The following is a 17,236-nucleotide window of genomic DNA, read 5'->3' as shown; positions in this document are numbered from 1 at the left end:
ACACTCATAAACAGAATTCCTTATTAGATAATACTGTGTTTGGGTTTTTTAAGCAACATTGAGTAAGTTAGGGTATGACAATGGTGAAAGAATGTACAAATTATTTTGTTACAACTTAATATTGGGCATAAGTCTACTATTTCAGTCTTGAGAAGCTCCACTGATAATAGCAAAAATGTCTTTTGTGTTCTCTAATGTCTGGCATGTTTTTGAAACCTTCAGCTACTGAAGGATGGGTAAAACAAGAAGTCAAGCACTAACTTTATTCAGAGATGGTCTAACTGGTGGGGCTTTTTTCTTTATTTTTTTTTTAAGGCTGTGAAAGGAAGCAGGTAGTTTATGATTAAAATCTATTTGCAATGTACCTTTTATGACTTAAAAAAAAAAAAGGAAGAGTCCACGTCTGAAAGAATGTGTGTTTTGATACCTTCTGTTCACTGGTGCAGTTGACAGTACTTAACACTTCATGAGAAGTATATAATAAAGTTGGTATGTTTTGTGGTATCTGACTCACTGAGCAGAGCTGAGTTGTGTTTTGCTCTCTGTGGCTGTCAGAGGCACAGGTGTGAGATAGCTGCTCACAAGGAACTTGCTGCTTGCAAGGAACTTTAAATGTCATTTTTCTTGTAATGCTTCTCTGAACTTCTTGTGTGTTCGATCCATTTTAAATGTATTTCCTCATCAAATCTGAATGTATTTCAAAGCAAACAACCCAGCTTGCTCCAAAGAGAATTTTTGTTTTTCCCTGTGAAATGTGTTCTGAAATATAAGAATGGAGGTGTGAAGCACAGCAGTTTTGCAGTGGAGTGCATGGAAGAAGAAAAGCAGCCTTTTTTCTTCAGGCACATCGCCACCTAGCAGCTGGCAACTCAAAATTGCTCGTTTCTTAGTTAAAGAAAAAGGGTAAAACCTGGTTTTAAGTGCTTTTGCTTTATTTCTCCACTACCTCCTTGGTGCATATTGAGGTATCAGTAGATGCAGTGTCCTGACCTCGGGAGCTGCAGCAGATAATTGTCCATTCAAAAATGGAATTATACTGAGCAGAACTGCATGGTCACACAGACACACCAGAAAGTGTCTCACCTCTATAAAAGCTATTTTTTTCTCTCAGTTGCAAAATTGGTCACTATATAAATAGCTGCTCTTTACTCATAATCAAGGCTGACATTTCAGTTGTCTCTTTTTGTGGTGTTGATTCTTGTTCAGCGATGCCCATTTTCCTTCTGAAAGATGTTGTGTGGTGTGGAGTGGAGGCCAAGCTGATAAAACTGCACCAAAGCCATTTTCTCAGGCTCTTCAGCACTACTACCTGAGGTAGCAGCAGGTGTGAGAATAAAGAGGCAGGAGATGGCAGGGAAGGGCAGTGGTTGATTGGCTGAGGGCAGCGAGGAAAAGGCAGACAGCAGAGCTCCGTGGTAGCTTTCTTGAAAGCATTTGTTCTAAAGCAGCTCAGTGTATGTTTAAGTGCTGTCAAAACGATATAAACTCTGACTGTCAAATGTGATATTATAGACTTGATATATGAAGGGATTTTTCCCTACAAAAATTCAAGTAAAGAATGTATACAACTGTGCCTCATTGCACTCTACAGCTTCTTCAGGAGGGGAAGAGGAAGGGCAGGCACTGATCTTTTCTCTGTGTGGAACCAAGGGAATGGCTTGAAGTTGTGTCAGGGGAGGTTTAGGCTGGATATTTGGAAAAGGTTCTTCCCCCAGAGGGTGGCTGGCGCTGAACAGGCTCCCCAGGGCAGTGGGCACAGCCCCAAGGCTGCCAGAGCTCCAGGAGAGATCCTCTGAGGCACAGGGGGTGACCCTTGGGGATGGGCCTTTGCAGAGCTGAGGGTTGGACTCGATGATCCTTGGGGGTCCCTTCCAGCTCAGCATATTCTGTGGCTCTGTAATTCTTATATGAAGTCCTATTATTGCTCAGGTAAGCCAGGCCTGTGTGTTTCTATCATGGAGAAGATTTATCAGCATTAGGAACCCGTGACTCAATAACACTCGTGACATGCACTGTAACTCTTTGGAAAGATAAGTTTCTCAAGCTCTTTTTAAATCTGAAATATGCTTTGTGATTCTCCTCAGCTGCTGGTACATCCACACCAGTGCTTTTGCTGGGACAGATGTTTCTTTCAGAGTGAACCTCCTGATTGCCCTTCTTTGATCTGCAGCACAGAGGGGTCTTGGCCATGGACTAGATGCTTTTCAGATGAAAAGAAGTTGAGAGAAATGCAGTGAGGGTGCCCCTGATGTGTTCCAGCTGCTGAGGGACATTAGTCTGTCTGAATAAAAGCCAGGTCAGGGAAAACACGTGGAGCAGAGAAGGTTGAGTCACGGCTCCAGGTGCTTCACACCACTGTATGGTCTGAGAGAGATTTTGGTATTTTCTTATTTGAGAACTGTAGAAGGGCGCAGAAATCTTTCAAACTCTACCCTAATGCACAGACTAATGCAGGTGTCTGCCCAGGGAGGGGACTTGGAACTAGATGATCTCTAAGGTCCTTTCCAACCCAAACCAATCTATGACTAACTGGCAGAAGGCACTTTTAGTCACTTGGGTTTGACAATGATGATTTTTCTACTCATTAGAACCATCTTTTTTTTTTCTTCCGTATTTTGCTGTCCTTGCTTCAGTAAGCTTCTGTGATAGGACATTCTTGTGTGAAGACTGAGCTTGCTTTCCTGTGTTAAAGTGAACCAGAAGATCATTATTTATCTGCTATGTGGGATAATTAGAATCAACTCCCATGTGAAGTCGCCAGTGATTCCAAGCCCCGTGGATTTCCCAGTACCTCTAGGGGATGCTGTTGTGTAAAAGTTGTATTGTTTTAACATTTGATCTATAGATCTGAGTATTTATCTACCTGACAGGAGGAAAAAATGTGCAATTCTGTAGGAAGTCCTCCAGTTAACATGAAGCAGAGATGCTACAGCTTGTAACTGTGTTTGCAACTATCAATATGCAGAAGAACAGAAGGAACTAAGGAAGGTCCTGGGGGATGTTAATAGCTTGTTTTTCAGTGTAGGTTCCATCCAACCTGCTGATGCCTTGATCACTGATTTCAGTTCAGTAGAAGGTCTCTCAGACGGGTGAAATGTTTGAACAATCAGCACTGTTTTAGAGCAATCTGGATCAAGAATTTGTTGACAGGAACCAAGTACTTTATAGTGACCTTGTCAGTATTTAAAGTTAATGTCTGCTGGACTTGAATTTGTTGAGCTGATAAGTTTCTTTCAAAGAAAGGGTTCCATGGAATGGACTTTGGATTTAAAATGTAATATAAGAGATACATTTACATTGATAATTCTTCCCCCCAGCCCTCCCTTTATTTCACGAGGCATTACCTTATTTTCATCATAGATATTTTAATTTAGAAGTTCATAAAGCTCCCAGTGTTTGGTATCAGTTTATTATTATGTATTGTGAAGCGTCTGAGTTGTTCATTACACAACATTTGACAATCAGAGTGCACTGTGCTGCTGAAAGCCTTTTTACATCACAGTGATCATTACTACCTAAAAACCTGTACACCAGTGACAACTGGTCTCAAAAAGAAGAATTAACTTATTTATTGGTGTCTGGACAGCACTACTGAGTATTCATTGGTTTGTGAACAACACCCAACCATGCTTTTCCAAACACCTTGAAGAAATATATATCCTTGAATATAGAGGAGAATTTGTATTGGCCTTGGAACTGTTATGCCCATGTGTAGCCAACACAGTGTGCACACCCTCTCTTGTAGGCCAGTGCTCTAAAGGAGTGTAGGGAAACAGTGTTTTCTTTTCTTCTTCATCACCTGCACCTCCCAGAAAGATTTAAGCATTTTAAATTGGAAAAATTAATTACTTATCTTTTCTTATCCTTCCCAGGTATCCAATAAAAGTGTAGCATTAATTTAAGTTCAGGGATGCTCTCTATGTTAAAAACTGTTATAAACAAATAAAAATATTGTCCCCAAAATATTTTGTCTATTTATGTAAGAAACTTGTATTTTGTGGTGAAGAAATGTGCCTCTCTTTTGTTAATGTTGTAGTGAGGACTTTTATTGCAGTTTGTATCTTAAAGGGCTAAGATCACTTGGTGCTTTTATTAGGTGGCTGGTTTAATTCGATGCAATGGTGTGGAATATCTTTGAGTATGCACAATATGGTTTGTTATGCAAAACTTCCAGGCCCCTATTTAAAAATCATCTTTCTAGAAAATACTATGCACTACTTTGGTCTGTGTGGTTGCAACGTTTGCAGTAACAGCTCCTGTGAGGTGAAAAAACAACTGCAACCTTTTTATTAGGTACCATCCAAGAAAAGTGCTGTTGCCTCAGCATTAATTACCCATAAGTGTTTACACCATGTTAAAGTAGTGCAGATAAATAACATTTCCAATCAGAAAGCTGCCCTTGTTGTACATAAATAATAACTGAAGGGCTTTTTTACCCTCCACTCCCCAGCCATTCGGGGGCTCTGTTTCTTGCTGTGTTGAATTCAGCGCTGTTAGTGGCCTTCCTTCAGCTGAAGCACCTAGGTAGGTAACACACAGGACTGTTCTGTGTACTTTAAAAGTGAGGAGAAACCTTATTTAGGTTCTAGGCAGTCTTCCTTAGAAGATTCAGTAAATACCAGTAGTAAATTTAACTAAACTAGCTGCCTTCTTTACTGAAATACCCAGGGTATTCAAGCAGTGATTTTCAAAGTGCCATCACAAAATGAGACTCCTTGAGTTGCCTCTGTCATGTCATAGCTTCCCCTTCTCTAACAGAGGGAAGTTCTCAGGGTGGAAATGAAAATGTTTACTGGTTCTCACTGTCTACTCTTGTGTGTACCATGAAGATTCTCCATCCCAGAGAGGCAGGGGTGAGCCTCCAAGCCTAGGAGGGCAGAGGGAAGATTAGGACTCCATTAGCTTTTTTTGTTTGTCTTCGATCAAATTTCCCCAGTGTTTGTCTTTTTCTATCAGCCCAGACTTTAGGTGCTGATGGGCTGCAGGAAATGCAGACTGATGCCTATAGGGATAGCACACACCCATACAGATGTTCTGCCCTCTCAGGATGAGTCACACACATCTGGATAAGCAGCCAGAGCCTTTATGATCAAGGTTGAGAGTGCAGAAGGAGAGACCACATCCTGAGATGAGAGGGCTGCAGCACCAATCTCCATAATTTCTGTCATCTAACTGGAGCTTTGGCAGCTGTTAAAGATCCAGAGCCCAGAATGTTTAACTGCTAATAGCCCTTAAAAATCCAGTGTGGCTGTGCCCTGACAGAATCACACCAATGTGTGCAGTGCCTGTTTATATGCATAGACAGAAACCTTTTAAAATGATACATATATATAAACCATGTACATGGGAAAATGGCCACTGTACCTCATGCCTTTAATTTTAATTCCTGTGATTCCACTTATTCTGTTCTGTGATTATAGAGCTGCTGTTCTGCCCTGTTACTGTAAGGCACCAGCATTTTGTACTGTAAGGCATATGTGAGCACACTCATATGCAAGGCCATGCTAGGGAATGAAATGGGCACTGAAGAATTAGTTTAAAATAGAAGGATCAGCATCTGACCAAAACGTTGCTGTGTGCTGGTGTTCTCTCCGGTTACTGCAAAGCATCATCATTTTTGTCATCTAACTGGAGCTTTGGCAGCTGTTAAAGATCCAGAGCCCAGAATGTTTAACTGCTAATAGCCCTTAAAAAATCCAGTGTGGCTGTGCCCTGACAGAATCACACCAATGTGTGCAGTGCCTGTTTATATGCATAGACAGAAACCTTTTAAAACTATATATGTAAACTATATACAAGGGGAAATGGCCACCATACCACGCGCCTTTGTCTTTCTCATTCCTATGATTCCATTTATCATTCCTGCGATAGGATTCTGTGATTCCAGGGCCGATGTTCTGCCCTGTTGCTGTAGAACCACATTACTTTTCACCCTAAGGCACTGGGATGTGTGAGGCCGTGCTAGGGAATCAAACGGGAACCGAAGAGTCTCGGTTAGTTTTAAACAGAAGGATCAGCCTCCGCCCCCAAAGTTGCCGAGTGCTGGGCTCTGCCCGTGCCCGCAGGAGGCCCCTCAGCTCCGCGGCTGCGGCTTCCTCTCCTCCCCGCCGCCTCCTCCTCCTCCCGGGCCGTGTTTCCTGTGAGCGCGGCTCTGACGCGGCCCCGGGTCGGCCCTCCCCCCTCCTCCAGCCCCCCCAGCTCCGGCACTCGGCGCTTTTTGGGCTGATCTGGTGCACAAAGCATCCCCGACATCCCAGCGGCCGCGCGTGCGCGGGAGGCGGGCCGGGAGCGGGGCCGGGATCGGGATCGGGATCGCGCTCGGGACCGGAGCGGGGCCCCGGCGGGCAGTGCCGGGCACTGCCGCTGTCAGCGCCGGCGCTTGCAGCGGGTTCCCCCCCACCGGGAACTGCCCCTCCCTTCTCTTCCCTACCACCTTTTCCCGACGAGTTTGCTTTGCTTTTCCACTTTTTTTTTTTTTTTTAAAAAAAAAAAAAAAGAACTTGAAAAAAGCCTCGGGAAGCCCCCGCACAGCTCCCGTCCCCGCAGCGCGTTACCCCTCGGCGGGCTGGCAGAGGAGCGTGTGCGGTGGAACCCACGGTCCCCGTCCCGACCCGCTCCAAGCTGGGCCTCGCCTGCTGGAGTTTGGGAGCCGGGAGCGCCTCGGCACCGTCTGCCCGGCCGCCTCCCCCTCCCTGAGCTCGGGCCAGAGCGAGCGAGCCGGTCCTCTCCACCAGCTCGATAAATGCTGTTTATGAGGATGGACCTGTTGAACTACCAGTACTTGGACAAGATGAACAACAATATCGGCATCCTGTGCTACGAAGGTAATGGTGCCTTTCCACGGGAGGGTAATGGATCCCTTCCACGGGAAGGCAGTGCTTCCCTTCCACGGGGGGGAGGAATGGATCCCTTCACCGAACGCTGTTTGCTGTTTGTCAGCGGGAGTGTTCCCTCCGGAGATCGGCGCCGGCGGTGTGGGACATCCCGCGGGCTGTTGTCGGAGCTTTGAGGGCAGGAATTTCTTTCTGTTTTTTTTTTTTTTTTTTTTTTTTTCCTATTCTTTTTTACGAGGCGAGTTTTCAGCAGCAACTTTACTTTTTCCTACAGGCAGCATTGCTCAGCCTGAAGGCCCACGGTGCGGGTGGGGGATTGTCCATCGCTCCCGGAGCTGTGGGAGAAGCGGTGCGAGGGCGGGCGGGTTCCCGCGTGGGTTCCTCGGCGTTGCCCGGCACGGCTCGGTGGCCAGGCAGGCCCCGCCGTGTCCCCCTCGGGGCCGTGTCCATTGTTCGGCCGCTCCGTCCCCTCCTCTCCTCCCTCAGCACCGCCCCGCGCTCCGGCCCCTCCGGGAATTACACAACGCGGGCTGAGCTCCTGGAAGCCGGCGCTGAGTTTCCCTGGTGTCGCCTCCATCCAGGCTAGGCTGGCGCTTGCTCTGCACACTGTCAGCATTCAGAGCTCTGTTGGGAAGGCGCCTGAGGTAACAGGGCAAAATCAGTTTCTTAATCTCGTGGAGTTTTTCTCTACGTGCGTCTCGAAGAAGTGGTTATGGCTTGGCTTTGCCTGGAAAGAAAGGCACCACAGAGCTAATTCAGCTTGGCAGTAGAACTGTTTTTGCTGTAGCCACACACAAGCACTGCAGGTTTTTTTTTTTTTTCTTTCTGATTCAGCAGGAACATTTTCCATGTTCGTTTGGAAGATAACCTTGCTGTAGTTGTCAGGAAAGAAACAATATAGAGTATACATAGGCCCAGGAGATATCTGTTCATACTCTTCAGAAAAAGGCCAGTCTAGAACACAGGGAGCTGAATCTCACTTTGGAAAATAGTCTTTTCTGTCACTGAACCAGCATGGCCACATTTCTTCCCTTCAGGAAGTGGAGTGGCTCCCTGTTGAACTGTTAATATCTTTGGTTTTTTTTATTTTGGTGTCTTTCTTATTTTTCTTTCCTGCGTGAATATGTGTATATTCTTTTGAATAAAGCTCTTGTACAGAAGGTTGAACTGAAAAATATAGAGCTGGGATTCAATGGAGTTGAATTTCCAACCTCTTTCTTATCCTTTCTTTATTAGCACAAGAAAACTAGTTTTAAAGAAAATAAATAAAGAAAAACAACTTGCAGGAAAACTAACTTTTTCACTGTTCTTTACAGTAACCAGTATTTTCTTTGGAAACAATAAGTTCTGATGAAGACTGTAGAATTGTATGCAAAACTTTATTTATGTATGTAGTTTCTGAATATTTTGTTGACTAAGTTTGTTGACCTGTAGTTTTGGCTCATTAGTTCGATTCAATTATAATTATACCTAGTATTTATGGAAGATTCTTTCCAACTCCTTTTTTTCCCCACCCTTTTTTCCAGTAATTGTTATTTAACCATATCTTAGCTTTAATAGTTCAAAAGCAAAAGAACAGCTTAAGAAATACACTCTATTGGACCAGTTTTTGTTTAGTTTAAACATCTGTTGCTTTTTTCCTTATTCTTGAAGTTAACATTTTTAACACTAAAATAAACACACAGAAAATGAAGAAAAGAAAAGCAAAACTTCAGTGGTGTTTATAGTCAAGTGTTTATATCCCAATGGTTTAAACAGTATAAATACTGGCAACATGTGCACTGAACTCAAAGGGTGTTTTAGAGATGCCTTCAGATCTTCCAGGCCTCTGTCAGACTATTTCTTTCTTAAGTGAGTCGTGTCAGCAGTGACGGATCTTGTCTTTTCAAAGATGCTGCTGCAGTAGTAACTATATTGACAACAAAGTGTCCTTTCAAACTCAATGAATTAGCATTTACTGAATGTCACACTTGAACTACTTATAAATAGGTGCCTTCCTGAAAAGTACTTTTGAAGTAGGATAAGATACAAATACATTGTATGATGGGAAAATAGGTTTGGAATTTCAGAGGAAAGAATGAGGGGCCTGTATGCCGCAGGAAAGAAGTGAGATGGGTTCCTTATTCCTTTAGAGTCTCTCTTGAAACAGTTGTTTTTGCTTATTGGTGAAATGTGTCAGTATCATTTTATGAGGTTTACTAGTGATTTTAATCTTTCATCTGACACAAGCCACTGCAACTATGTGCCATTGATTTGTAGCTGCACCTTGTGGGTAAGAGATGTATTGGAACATCAGAAACAGGAAGAGGTCCTCCATCATGTGCATTTGGTGGCCCTTTAGTCTGACATGGAATAAAAGTATAATTTGCAGCCCAAGATGAGTCCTACTTTTTCTTGCCCAGCAAGAGTCACAGATAGCAAGCAATTTGTTATCTGTAAGCTGCAGGCTTAATGCCAATACTGAGGTAGTCTTCCTTGGCTGGTAGGTACAAGAACCTCCCAAGAACCTCTGGGAGATTGCTGAGTTGTGCCATTCATGATCACACTCCAGCAAGTAGAGAAACATTGTCCAAGTGCTGTTTAGTTCATAAAACAAATTCTGATTTTGGCTGGTCTGGGGGAAGAACATACATGATGTTAACATAGATGAGATCTGCTTTGTGGACAGAAAAGTGTCCTTTTGCTGAGACTGGGGGAGAAACGGGAGATCAGAAGTTCTCCTGTTAACATTTAAGAGGTAACGGTGCATTTCGGATTTACCTGATGGCTTTGTGGATGAAACCTGAAATGAAGTTAAGTTGACTGTTTTTTCAAACATGCTTTTTTCCCCTTTCTTTTTTTTTTTTTTTATTACTGTAAGGTTGCTATAACACTGGCACAGGTTGCCCGGTGAGGTTGTGGAGTTTTCATCTTTGGAGATACTCAAAACCTACCTGGACATGGCCCTGAGCATCCTGTCCTGATTTGAGCAGGAGGTTTGGACTAGGTGATCTCTAGAGGTGACTTTCTAGCTTCAACACTTGGAAAGTTCCGTACACTGACGTAATTAAAGCAGCCACAGCCAGGAAAAGTATTATTACCCGAGATAAGGTGAGAAGGGGGTCCATAGTTTTGAACCACAGAGTAAAGCCATTTCCTTTCCTCAAGATTGTTTTACACTTATAATTTGTACCCTTTTGAGTGTTTCCTTAATCTTATTACTAGCTTTGAGCACCTTGTGATGCCCCGTGATAATCTTGACTCTGATTAGTGCTTTTGGAGGAAAATCTGAATTTTAACAACATGGTGGGGTTTTTTAATAAATTGCACAGAAAAGAACATTTGAGTTTTGTTTCCCTTTGTTTTGATTTTAAATCAATCAAATAAGAATGTGCAGTCTTCACCAGTGAGAAAAGGACAGTTATATTAGCAACGATCAACCATTTCAAGCAATTTTTTGAAATATATTTGGTACAATAGGAATGAATAGAAGAAATAATTAGAGAATTGTTGACTCGGTATCTGGATGCTGATTTTTAGCATTAATACATCTGATAGTCTCCTACTGAACATTTGCTGCCAGTTATCAACAATGGCCAGTTTAATGACTAGTGCTTTCAAGTCATTGTTTTCTTCCTAAGGAGCTCAGAGACATCAGAAAACTCTTGGGAGGCTGCTGTCCTCACTGAGGTGCAAAGGCCAGGGAGCAGAACCATTCTGTACCAGGCTGGCATTCCCAGTGCTCTGGATCAAATGACAGGCACTTGATCCGGGCATGTATTCAGAGGTAGAACATCTGCATCTTGTTTTGCAATGGAAACTCACTTAAAGTCAGCTTAATATTCTTTCTCAGAGAGCCTTGTGTTTGAGGTAATGGAGTGCTCAGAGTTAAAGAAAACAAATCTCAGGTGATCCTGCTCTTTGACTCTGTCCAGTGAGTTTTGGCTCCTTGTTTCCAATAGAATATGTATGAGGAGTGCAGTCTCCAAGCAGATTTGTTTCATTCTGTTGTTTATCCGAGGGAGTGTACAGATGGTTGTGTGTTGGAAGGCAGATTTCTGTGTTCCTCTCTCTCCCAATTTCAAATGCTTTGGGTTATTAGTGCATTCTCAGGGCTGGAAATGCTGTGCTGGGAAAGGTATAAAGAAATGCAATAAGATGCTAAGAAATCCCCCAGGCGTGTTACGAGACTTGGAGCACTTGAAATAGTTGTACAGAGTTTTCTGGACAATCCAGAAGACTAGATATTTTTTTTTAATGAAGAAAATTGGATCCAGATTTTTGGAAAAACACCCCTTTCTGGTTTCAGGACAGCTTACATTAGTTAGTGGCATATTACATAATTTTTTCACTGCCTTCCTGTAACAATGAAGCGTTACTTGGCCACAGCACTGAGCTTGCATAGCTGGGTGTCTTCTCAGGGCACTGCAAGGCATTCTGAATATGTGTCTGTCTTCCCCAGAAAGTCAGTTCAGGTGTTTCGGTATCAGATGAGGAGTCCCACATGCGTTCTGCAAACTTCATTTGCTTTTTAATGAAATGTCATGTGTTTTCTTAAGTTCTAAAGAATAGTTTCTATCAACTGTTTTTGCTGAGCTTGCATTTTTCTCTGGATTTCTAACATCAGTTTCTTGTATTGTTTGATTTAGTTTCTAAATATATAAAATGACTTAAGCACTGTTCTTCTGTTAAGAATGGGATAAAAATCTCCTTCATGGTGAATTAGGTGTTCTTATTTGTAATGCAGTGTAAAATTTCCATTCAAAGCCATGTAAATTAAGATGCACCTACAGAATGTTCCCCATTTATAGAACATTCTGTGGGTTTTGCCTTTTCGATGTCTTTTATCTTCAGGAAAAAACAAAGAGCCCAAACTTCACAGTTGGGCTTTTCTTACTCATTTCCTCCTGCATGAAGTTGGGAATATCCTCTTCCGTACTGACATCAACATTCAGTTTATTTTCCTCATTCATCAAAGGCAGGATAGATTTAGGTCATACTCAGGCTTTTTTGTTTGTTTGTTGTTTGTTTGGTTTGGTTTTTGTTGTTTGGGGTTGTTTTTGTTTGTGTTTTTGTGTGTGGGGTTTTTTTATTATTATTTTTTTTTTATTTTCTTTTCCCCTGGAGTTCTGTTGTTCTCCTCACCCTGGATGCTACTTCAGCGTTTGTACTGAGAATTCAAACAAGGAACTTAAAAACCTAAGTATAATAGAGTGTTATCCCACAACTTTCAATAGATAAAATAGGCAACTCATTTTTTTCTGAGATAAAAGGTAGTGAGGTTTGTAGCAGTAAGTTGAATTCTGTGTTAGCGAGCACTTTGCTTAAGGGCTGCAACTTTTTACTCACAAGTCAAATTTGTCACAGTGCCAGGTCTCTTTGGATATAAATCCAGGGATTTTAGGAGACATTGAAAAAGCTTAAATTGCTCCAGAGTTTGAACAATGCACTGTATTGTATGGAGAACTGTTAGAGAAAAAATAAACCTTGAACAACAGTCTTCACTGTGTGGCATCTAAAACTATGAATGGAAAAGTTCATCCATATGTATCGGGTTTGCCTTTTTTTAATTTCTGCTTTGCATGAAAATAGCTGTCTATTAATTTCTTCTGGAAGATTAATACAGATGGCCCTTTATATTTGATTTTGGCTGAATAGGCTACAGAGTTTGAACATGCTGCATGCAGACAGTGTGCCAAGCAATTTAGCAAAGTTGTTTACGCTAACAGTAATCTAGCAGGACAGAGCCTATAATTTCTCCCTGATAATAGTATAAGGTAGGGGTGAACACAAGTTTCTGGAGAAGTGTTTACAAAAATGGTATTACAGTTTCTCAGCATTAAAGAATCAGAAGTGATTTTGGTTTTAATTTCTTCTTTAAAGCCAGCCAGTTTTCCCTTCCTGGTGCAGTCTGTATCATCTCCCTGGAAATCACTTCCCAAACGAGCCTGGAGCAGTGGCGGGACACACAGAGGCATTGTTCCCTTCCCTCCCCTCTGGGGGACAGCCCTACCTCTGGGGGACAACTGACCGGGATACAACACTCTGCTGTCTGGGATTGCAGGAACATGCACACTGCCATGCTGGGCTCCCTTTGCATTTCCTGGGGGCAGATTTTCCTCAGCTCTTCTGAAGAGAGAGAGAGGACATTCTCATGCCTGTCTCTGCAAGTGGACTTAATGGTGTGTGGAGCTTGGTGAGCACTGGTGTGTATCCTGGGAGCCTTGATGGGATGGAGAGATGGATCGTACAGTGCATTGAACAGGCAGTTGAGCTCTTAATTACGGTTATCTCTGTCCACTTGTAAACCTCATGTTACAGATGGATGGAGTTGGGAGAGTCTTAATATCAGTCTGCCGCTGATTGTAGGGTCAGGCAAGCTTGAAGCACTTTAGATCAGAGAATCACAGAATATCCTCAGTTGGAATGGACCCATCAGGATCATCTAGTCCAACCCCTGGCCCTGCACCAGGACACCCCAACAATCCCCCGTGTGCCCGAGAGTGTTGCCCAAACTCTCCCTGAGCTCTGTCAGCCTGAGTTCTGTGCCCACTGCCCCACTGATATCCAGTCTAAACCTCTCCTGACACTACTTCAGGCCATTCCCTTAGAAAAGGCCTTTCCTTGTTAGGAAAGATCTCTGTACAGCTTCTTCTTGTGTAACCTTGGGGAAGTTGAGGTAATGGTGTTCCTGGGACCACCGTGGCATCAGTTCTAGCCAAAGAAAGAAGTCACCTAGAAACCTCAGCGAGATGATGGGTCTTCATCAAAGATCTTTAGAGATCTAGTTTTAGTAGGAATGTCAGTCCTGAAAATCTCAGGGTGGTGGGGACAAAAGTGTGAAATGGATGTTAGAATGTTTCCTTTACTTAAGTTTCACAGCACTGTTTGGTATCAGATTTTTTATTTTTAAAACAAGAGTTTAGAATGTTTCCTTGCCTATATGTCATGGCATTGTTTGGCATCAGAATTTTTTTAAGTATCTTTCCTTTTTTTCTTTGCATTTAAACTTTGTTACTGCTAGTGTTAAAAACAAGAACTTGTTAAACATAGTAGCACTTGACACTTGGTGCCTCATTTTGTCTTTGGAGGAAAAGCTCATGCACAGTGTGGTGTACTTGGATGGAGGTAGGTAATATTTTGGATAAAGTGGAATGTTAGAACCTTTGTGGCACACGGGGAGGAAGAAAAGGGTGTCCTTTGGCAGGTAGGTGCCAGCTTATTTCCTTCTTTTCATAATACACATTGTTACAAGAGTATCTGATTATTTAAAGATATGTAGGTTTTCACTCCTCAGCAGTTTGGAGTGTTCCCTGTCAGCTGTGAGAATCAGGCATTGTAGTGTATAATTTTCTTCCTATTCTTCCAAATGTCACTAGCAGGTTCCAAGAAATATGTTTGCTCTCCCAGGAAAAGTTTGGACCCAGTTGTGTTTAAAAAACAGTAGTTTTTCCTGGAAACCCATATGACAGGGCAGGCATGGAAACCACTCAGCATTGCATTTCCCTTGTTTGTGAGACTGAATATTTATTCCTCAGCATACAGAAATAGGGGGTTTTTGCCTTTAAATGTGATTTGTAGGTAGATGTGAGAGAGATTTAGTACATAAGCCCACCATTTTTTTGCCCAGGATAGGAATGGCACTGTTGTATGGGAATATGATCCGATATTGGAACATTTATTATGTTTTGTTTGAACTAAAAATCCCAGAACAGCAGATTGGCAATAGTTGCCATTTAACAAGTGGCCAGCCCAGCCATCTTTTGCATAAGAAGAGTGAAAACCAAAGCTGCTAAATGGATCTTTTGAAATAGCCGTTGTCTTTTGGGAATAAGTGAGTATTTACTTGTTTTACTAATGCCATCAACGCACTGTGGTTGCACTTCAGAGTTGGTATTGGGATTTTCAATTTTGTTATTTAATTGCTAATGTTTAGTAGGTCTTACTTCTGAAAGTAAATTTAGGTATTTGTGCAGTTAGCAGGTTTGGACACTTTCAAAGCAGACCCTTTCAGGAAATGATGGTCTCTGGGCTCCAGATTACTGAATTGAGGTTGTTTTCTTTGTGATGTTTTGCTAATTGTAATTGAATGGTCCTATGAAGAAAAATAAGGTTGTCCAGGCAAAGGGAAACTAATTCTGTGAATCTAAATTATCTAGGAAGATCAGTAAATGCTACTCAAGAGCTGGCCAAGTAAAATAGGACTATTTAGTTGTTCTGTTTATATTCTTTGGGAAGTAATATCTTCTAAAGTAGGATCTCTACAAAAAGTACTCTTAGCATATAGAAAAAGAAGTTGACATAACTATGGCACCTCCTTTAAGGTGGTTTTATACAGAACACACTAAATGAAGATGAGGTGAGGGAAATGTTGTATGATTCACATAGGACAAGTTTGAACTCAGACAGTTTCTCAGATTTAGTATAAATATTTATGGCATTGAAGGGGATTTTTTTGTTAATATACTACCTTGTACTCTGGCTCTTTCAGATGTCCTCCTCAGACATCTGGTGTGCATTGCTGCTTGTTTAACCCCCACCCTTCAGTTTTCATGCTGTGGCATCTCGGAGAGCAATCGCAGTCACTCTGTGGTTGGCATAAATTAAATCTCCTTGAGCCAGCTGGGAGAATGCTGACGTGCACACTTTTCCTGCTGAACACTCGAAAAACAGGGGCTGCAGTTAAAGAGGGGAACACTTTGCTCTTGTCTTGCTGTAGGCATCACACTGAGCTATTTACCAGAGGTGTCAAAAATAGGAATTCCAGCATTAGCAAGGATGTTTACAGAGTCTGGGCTGGTTTCTGTATCTTAGAAAATGCTTCTCTCATTGATGTTACATAGTCAGTGTATTTACCTCAGCTCATCAGCCAAAAAAAAAAAAAAACCCCAAAACCAACAACTTAAAAAGTTATCTTCCTTTAAAAATTATTATAAGACCAGCTATCTAAGACTGTAACTGCTTTGAGGTACGTTATGTTTACCTTAACAACTAATCTGTGGATGTTCTGACTTTTTCTTTGTAGTACAGTAAATTGAACACTACCCTATTTGTTTTCAAGTGTTTCTCAGTGGGTCCATTTAGAAACAAGTGCGATAAAAAACATTTTAATATATGTATATATTTTTAATCCTCTCTGCAGAGTCCTGGTTCTCACAGAAGCATAGTTAATTCAACTTTTAGATTCCCCCATGAAATAAAGAGTGAACTTACTTACAGAGAGGAAAAAAGAGCTGTAATTGGTTGACTTCACATAAGTCAAGGATAAAGCTGACCACAACATTCCAAGTGCCTCAGTTGTAATATCTTGCCATGGCTGATAAACCTTACTGCGGCCTACCAGTAAACAAAAAGTGCTTTTGCCTGTTTGAGATGTGCAGATAAAAATAGTCATTAATCAGCTAAGCAGATAAAAACTCTGAAACTTGGACTGATATCATATGGACTAGATCCTTGCTTTGTGTTCAGCCATCATGGAGGGAAAGCAAGAGCTTTTGGAATGAAATATTGTGATTGTGGTTCATCTGTAGTGGACCCCATTTAAACTGAGGTAATGGAATTTGTTTCAGTGAAAGTAGTTAAATGTTTTTAGCTGATAGAAGGAATGAACCCTTACAGACAATAGTGGGATTTTATATTGGAAAGAATTTTAAGTTCTCCTGTCTGAGCCACAGGACCTTCACAGGTCTCTTCTTTTAGACTAGTTCTGTTGAGTTGTATAAAAGGAATGTGCCCACGGAAGCAGGCAGGTAATTTCATATTCTCTTCAGAAGATGAATTGGGATAAGAAACTCCAATGCAGTAGCAGTCCAACTGTGATCCTGCAATGCATGGATCAGCAACAGGCAAGCTGAGAGCCTATTTATGACCTGAAGCAGTGCTTCCAAACTTTTTAATTACTGCAGTTCTCACTACCCCCAAAATTGCCATTTGGTTCCATTAAAAAGTTCACAGTGGTATTTAATAAGGTGCCTGCTTAATTATGGAGTGGAACACCTGTAATGTGTGATAGGAGGTAGAGATCTACAGAAGTGCTTAGGATGTATGTCATTCAAGTGAGATGGGGAAGGATTTAAGAGATAGTTAACTGAGCAGTGATATCATAGTAATGCAGTGAGAGGTTTGATTTCTGGATGTGAGTGGTGGATCACAAACACAAAACTGATGTGTTTTGTTACCTTCATTTTTTCTGCACTTCCCTGTCCATCTTCTGTTTTGTCAGGAATGAGTTGCTTTCGCAACTTTAAAACAAAAAGACTAGGAGCCTGGAGTTAAGTTAAAAGGGAGATTCAGCTAAGGACTAGTAGATGTAGGGGGAAGAAGACAAAGCCCTGATTAAAGGTCTTTGAGAAGCAGAGTGTGACTTTAGTACTGTTCACACCTTCCAGTCCCATGACTCTCAAGACACCTTCAAAAATATGAAT

General features: G+C 41.9%; 1 protein-coding gene across 5 annotated transcripts in view; it reads left to right on the top strand.

Annotated features, from left to right (window-relative positions):
- Positions 1–17,236, top strand: part of VGLL4 (vestigial like family member 4) — an 82,944-nt gene that overhangs the window by 29,803 nt on the left and 35,905 nt on the right. The window contains exon 1 of one of the 5 annotated variants that reach the window (XM_050328288.1): positions 6,318–6,824. The exons of the other annotated variants lie outside the window; for them this stretch is intronic. Coding sequence (XP_050184245.1) covers positions 6,743–6,824 — 82 coding nt within the window. The 5' untranslated portion in view covers positions 6,318–6,742. Of the gene's footprint in view, positions 1–6,317; positions 6,825–17,236 lie in introns of those variants that run through there. 5 annotated transcript variants of the gene reach the window in all.

The sequence above is a fragment of the Myiozetetes cayanensis genome, unplaced genomic scaffold (genome assembly GCF_022539395.1).
Source record: "Myiozetetes cayanensis isolate MyiCay16 unplaced genomic scaffold, myiCay2020 scf39, whole genome shotgun sequence".
NCBI lineage: Eukaryota > Metazoa > Chordata > Aves > Passeriformes > Tyrannidae > Myiozetetes > Myiozetetes cayanensis.
The sequence above is the reverse complement of the archived record's forward strand: the minus strand, read 5'-3'. Positions and strand labels throughout refer to the sequence as shown.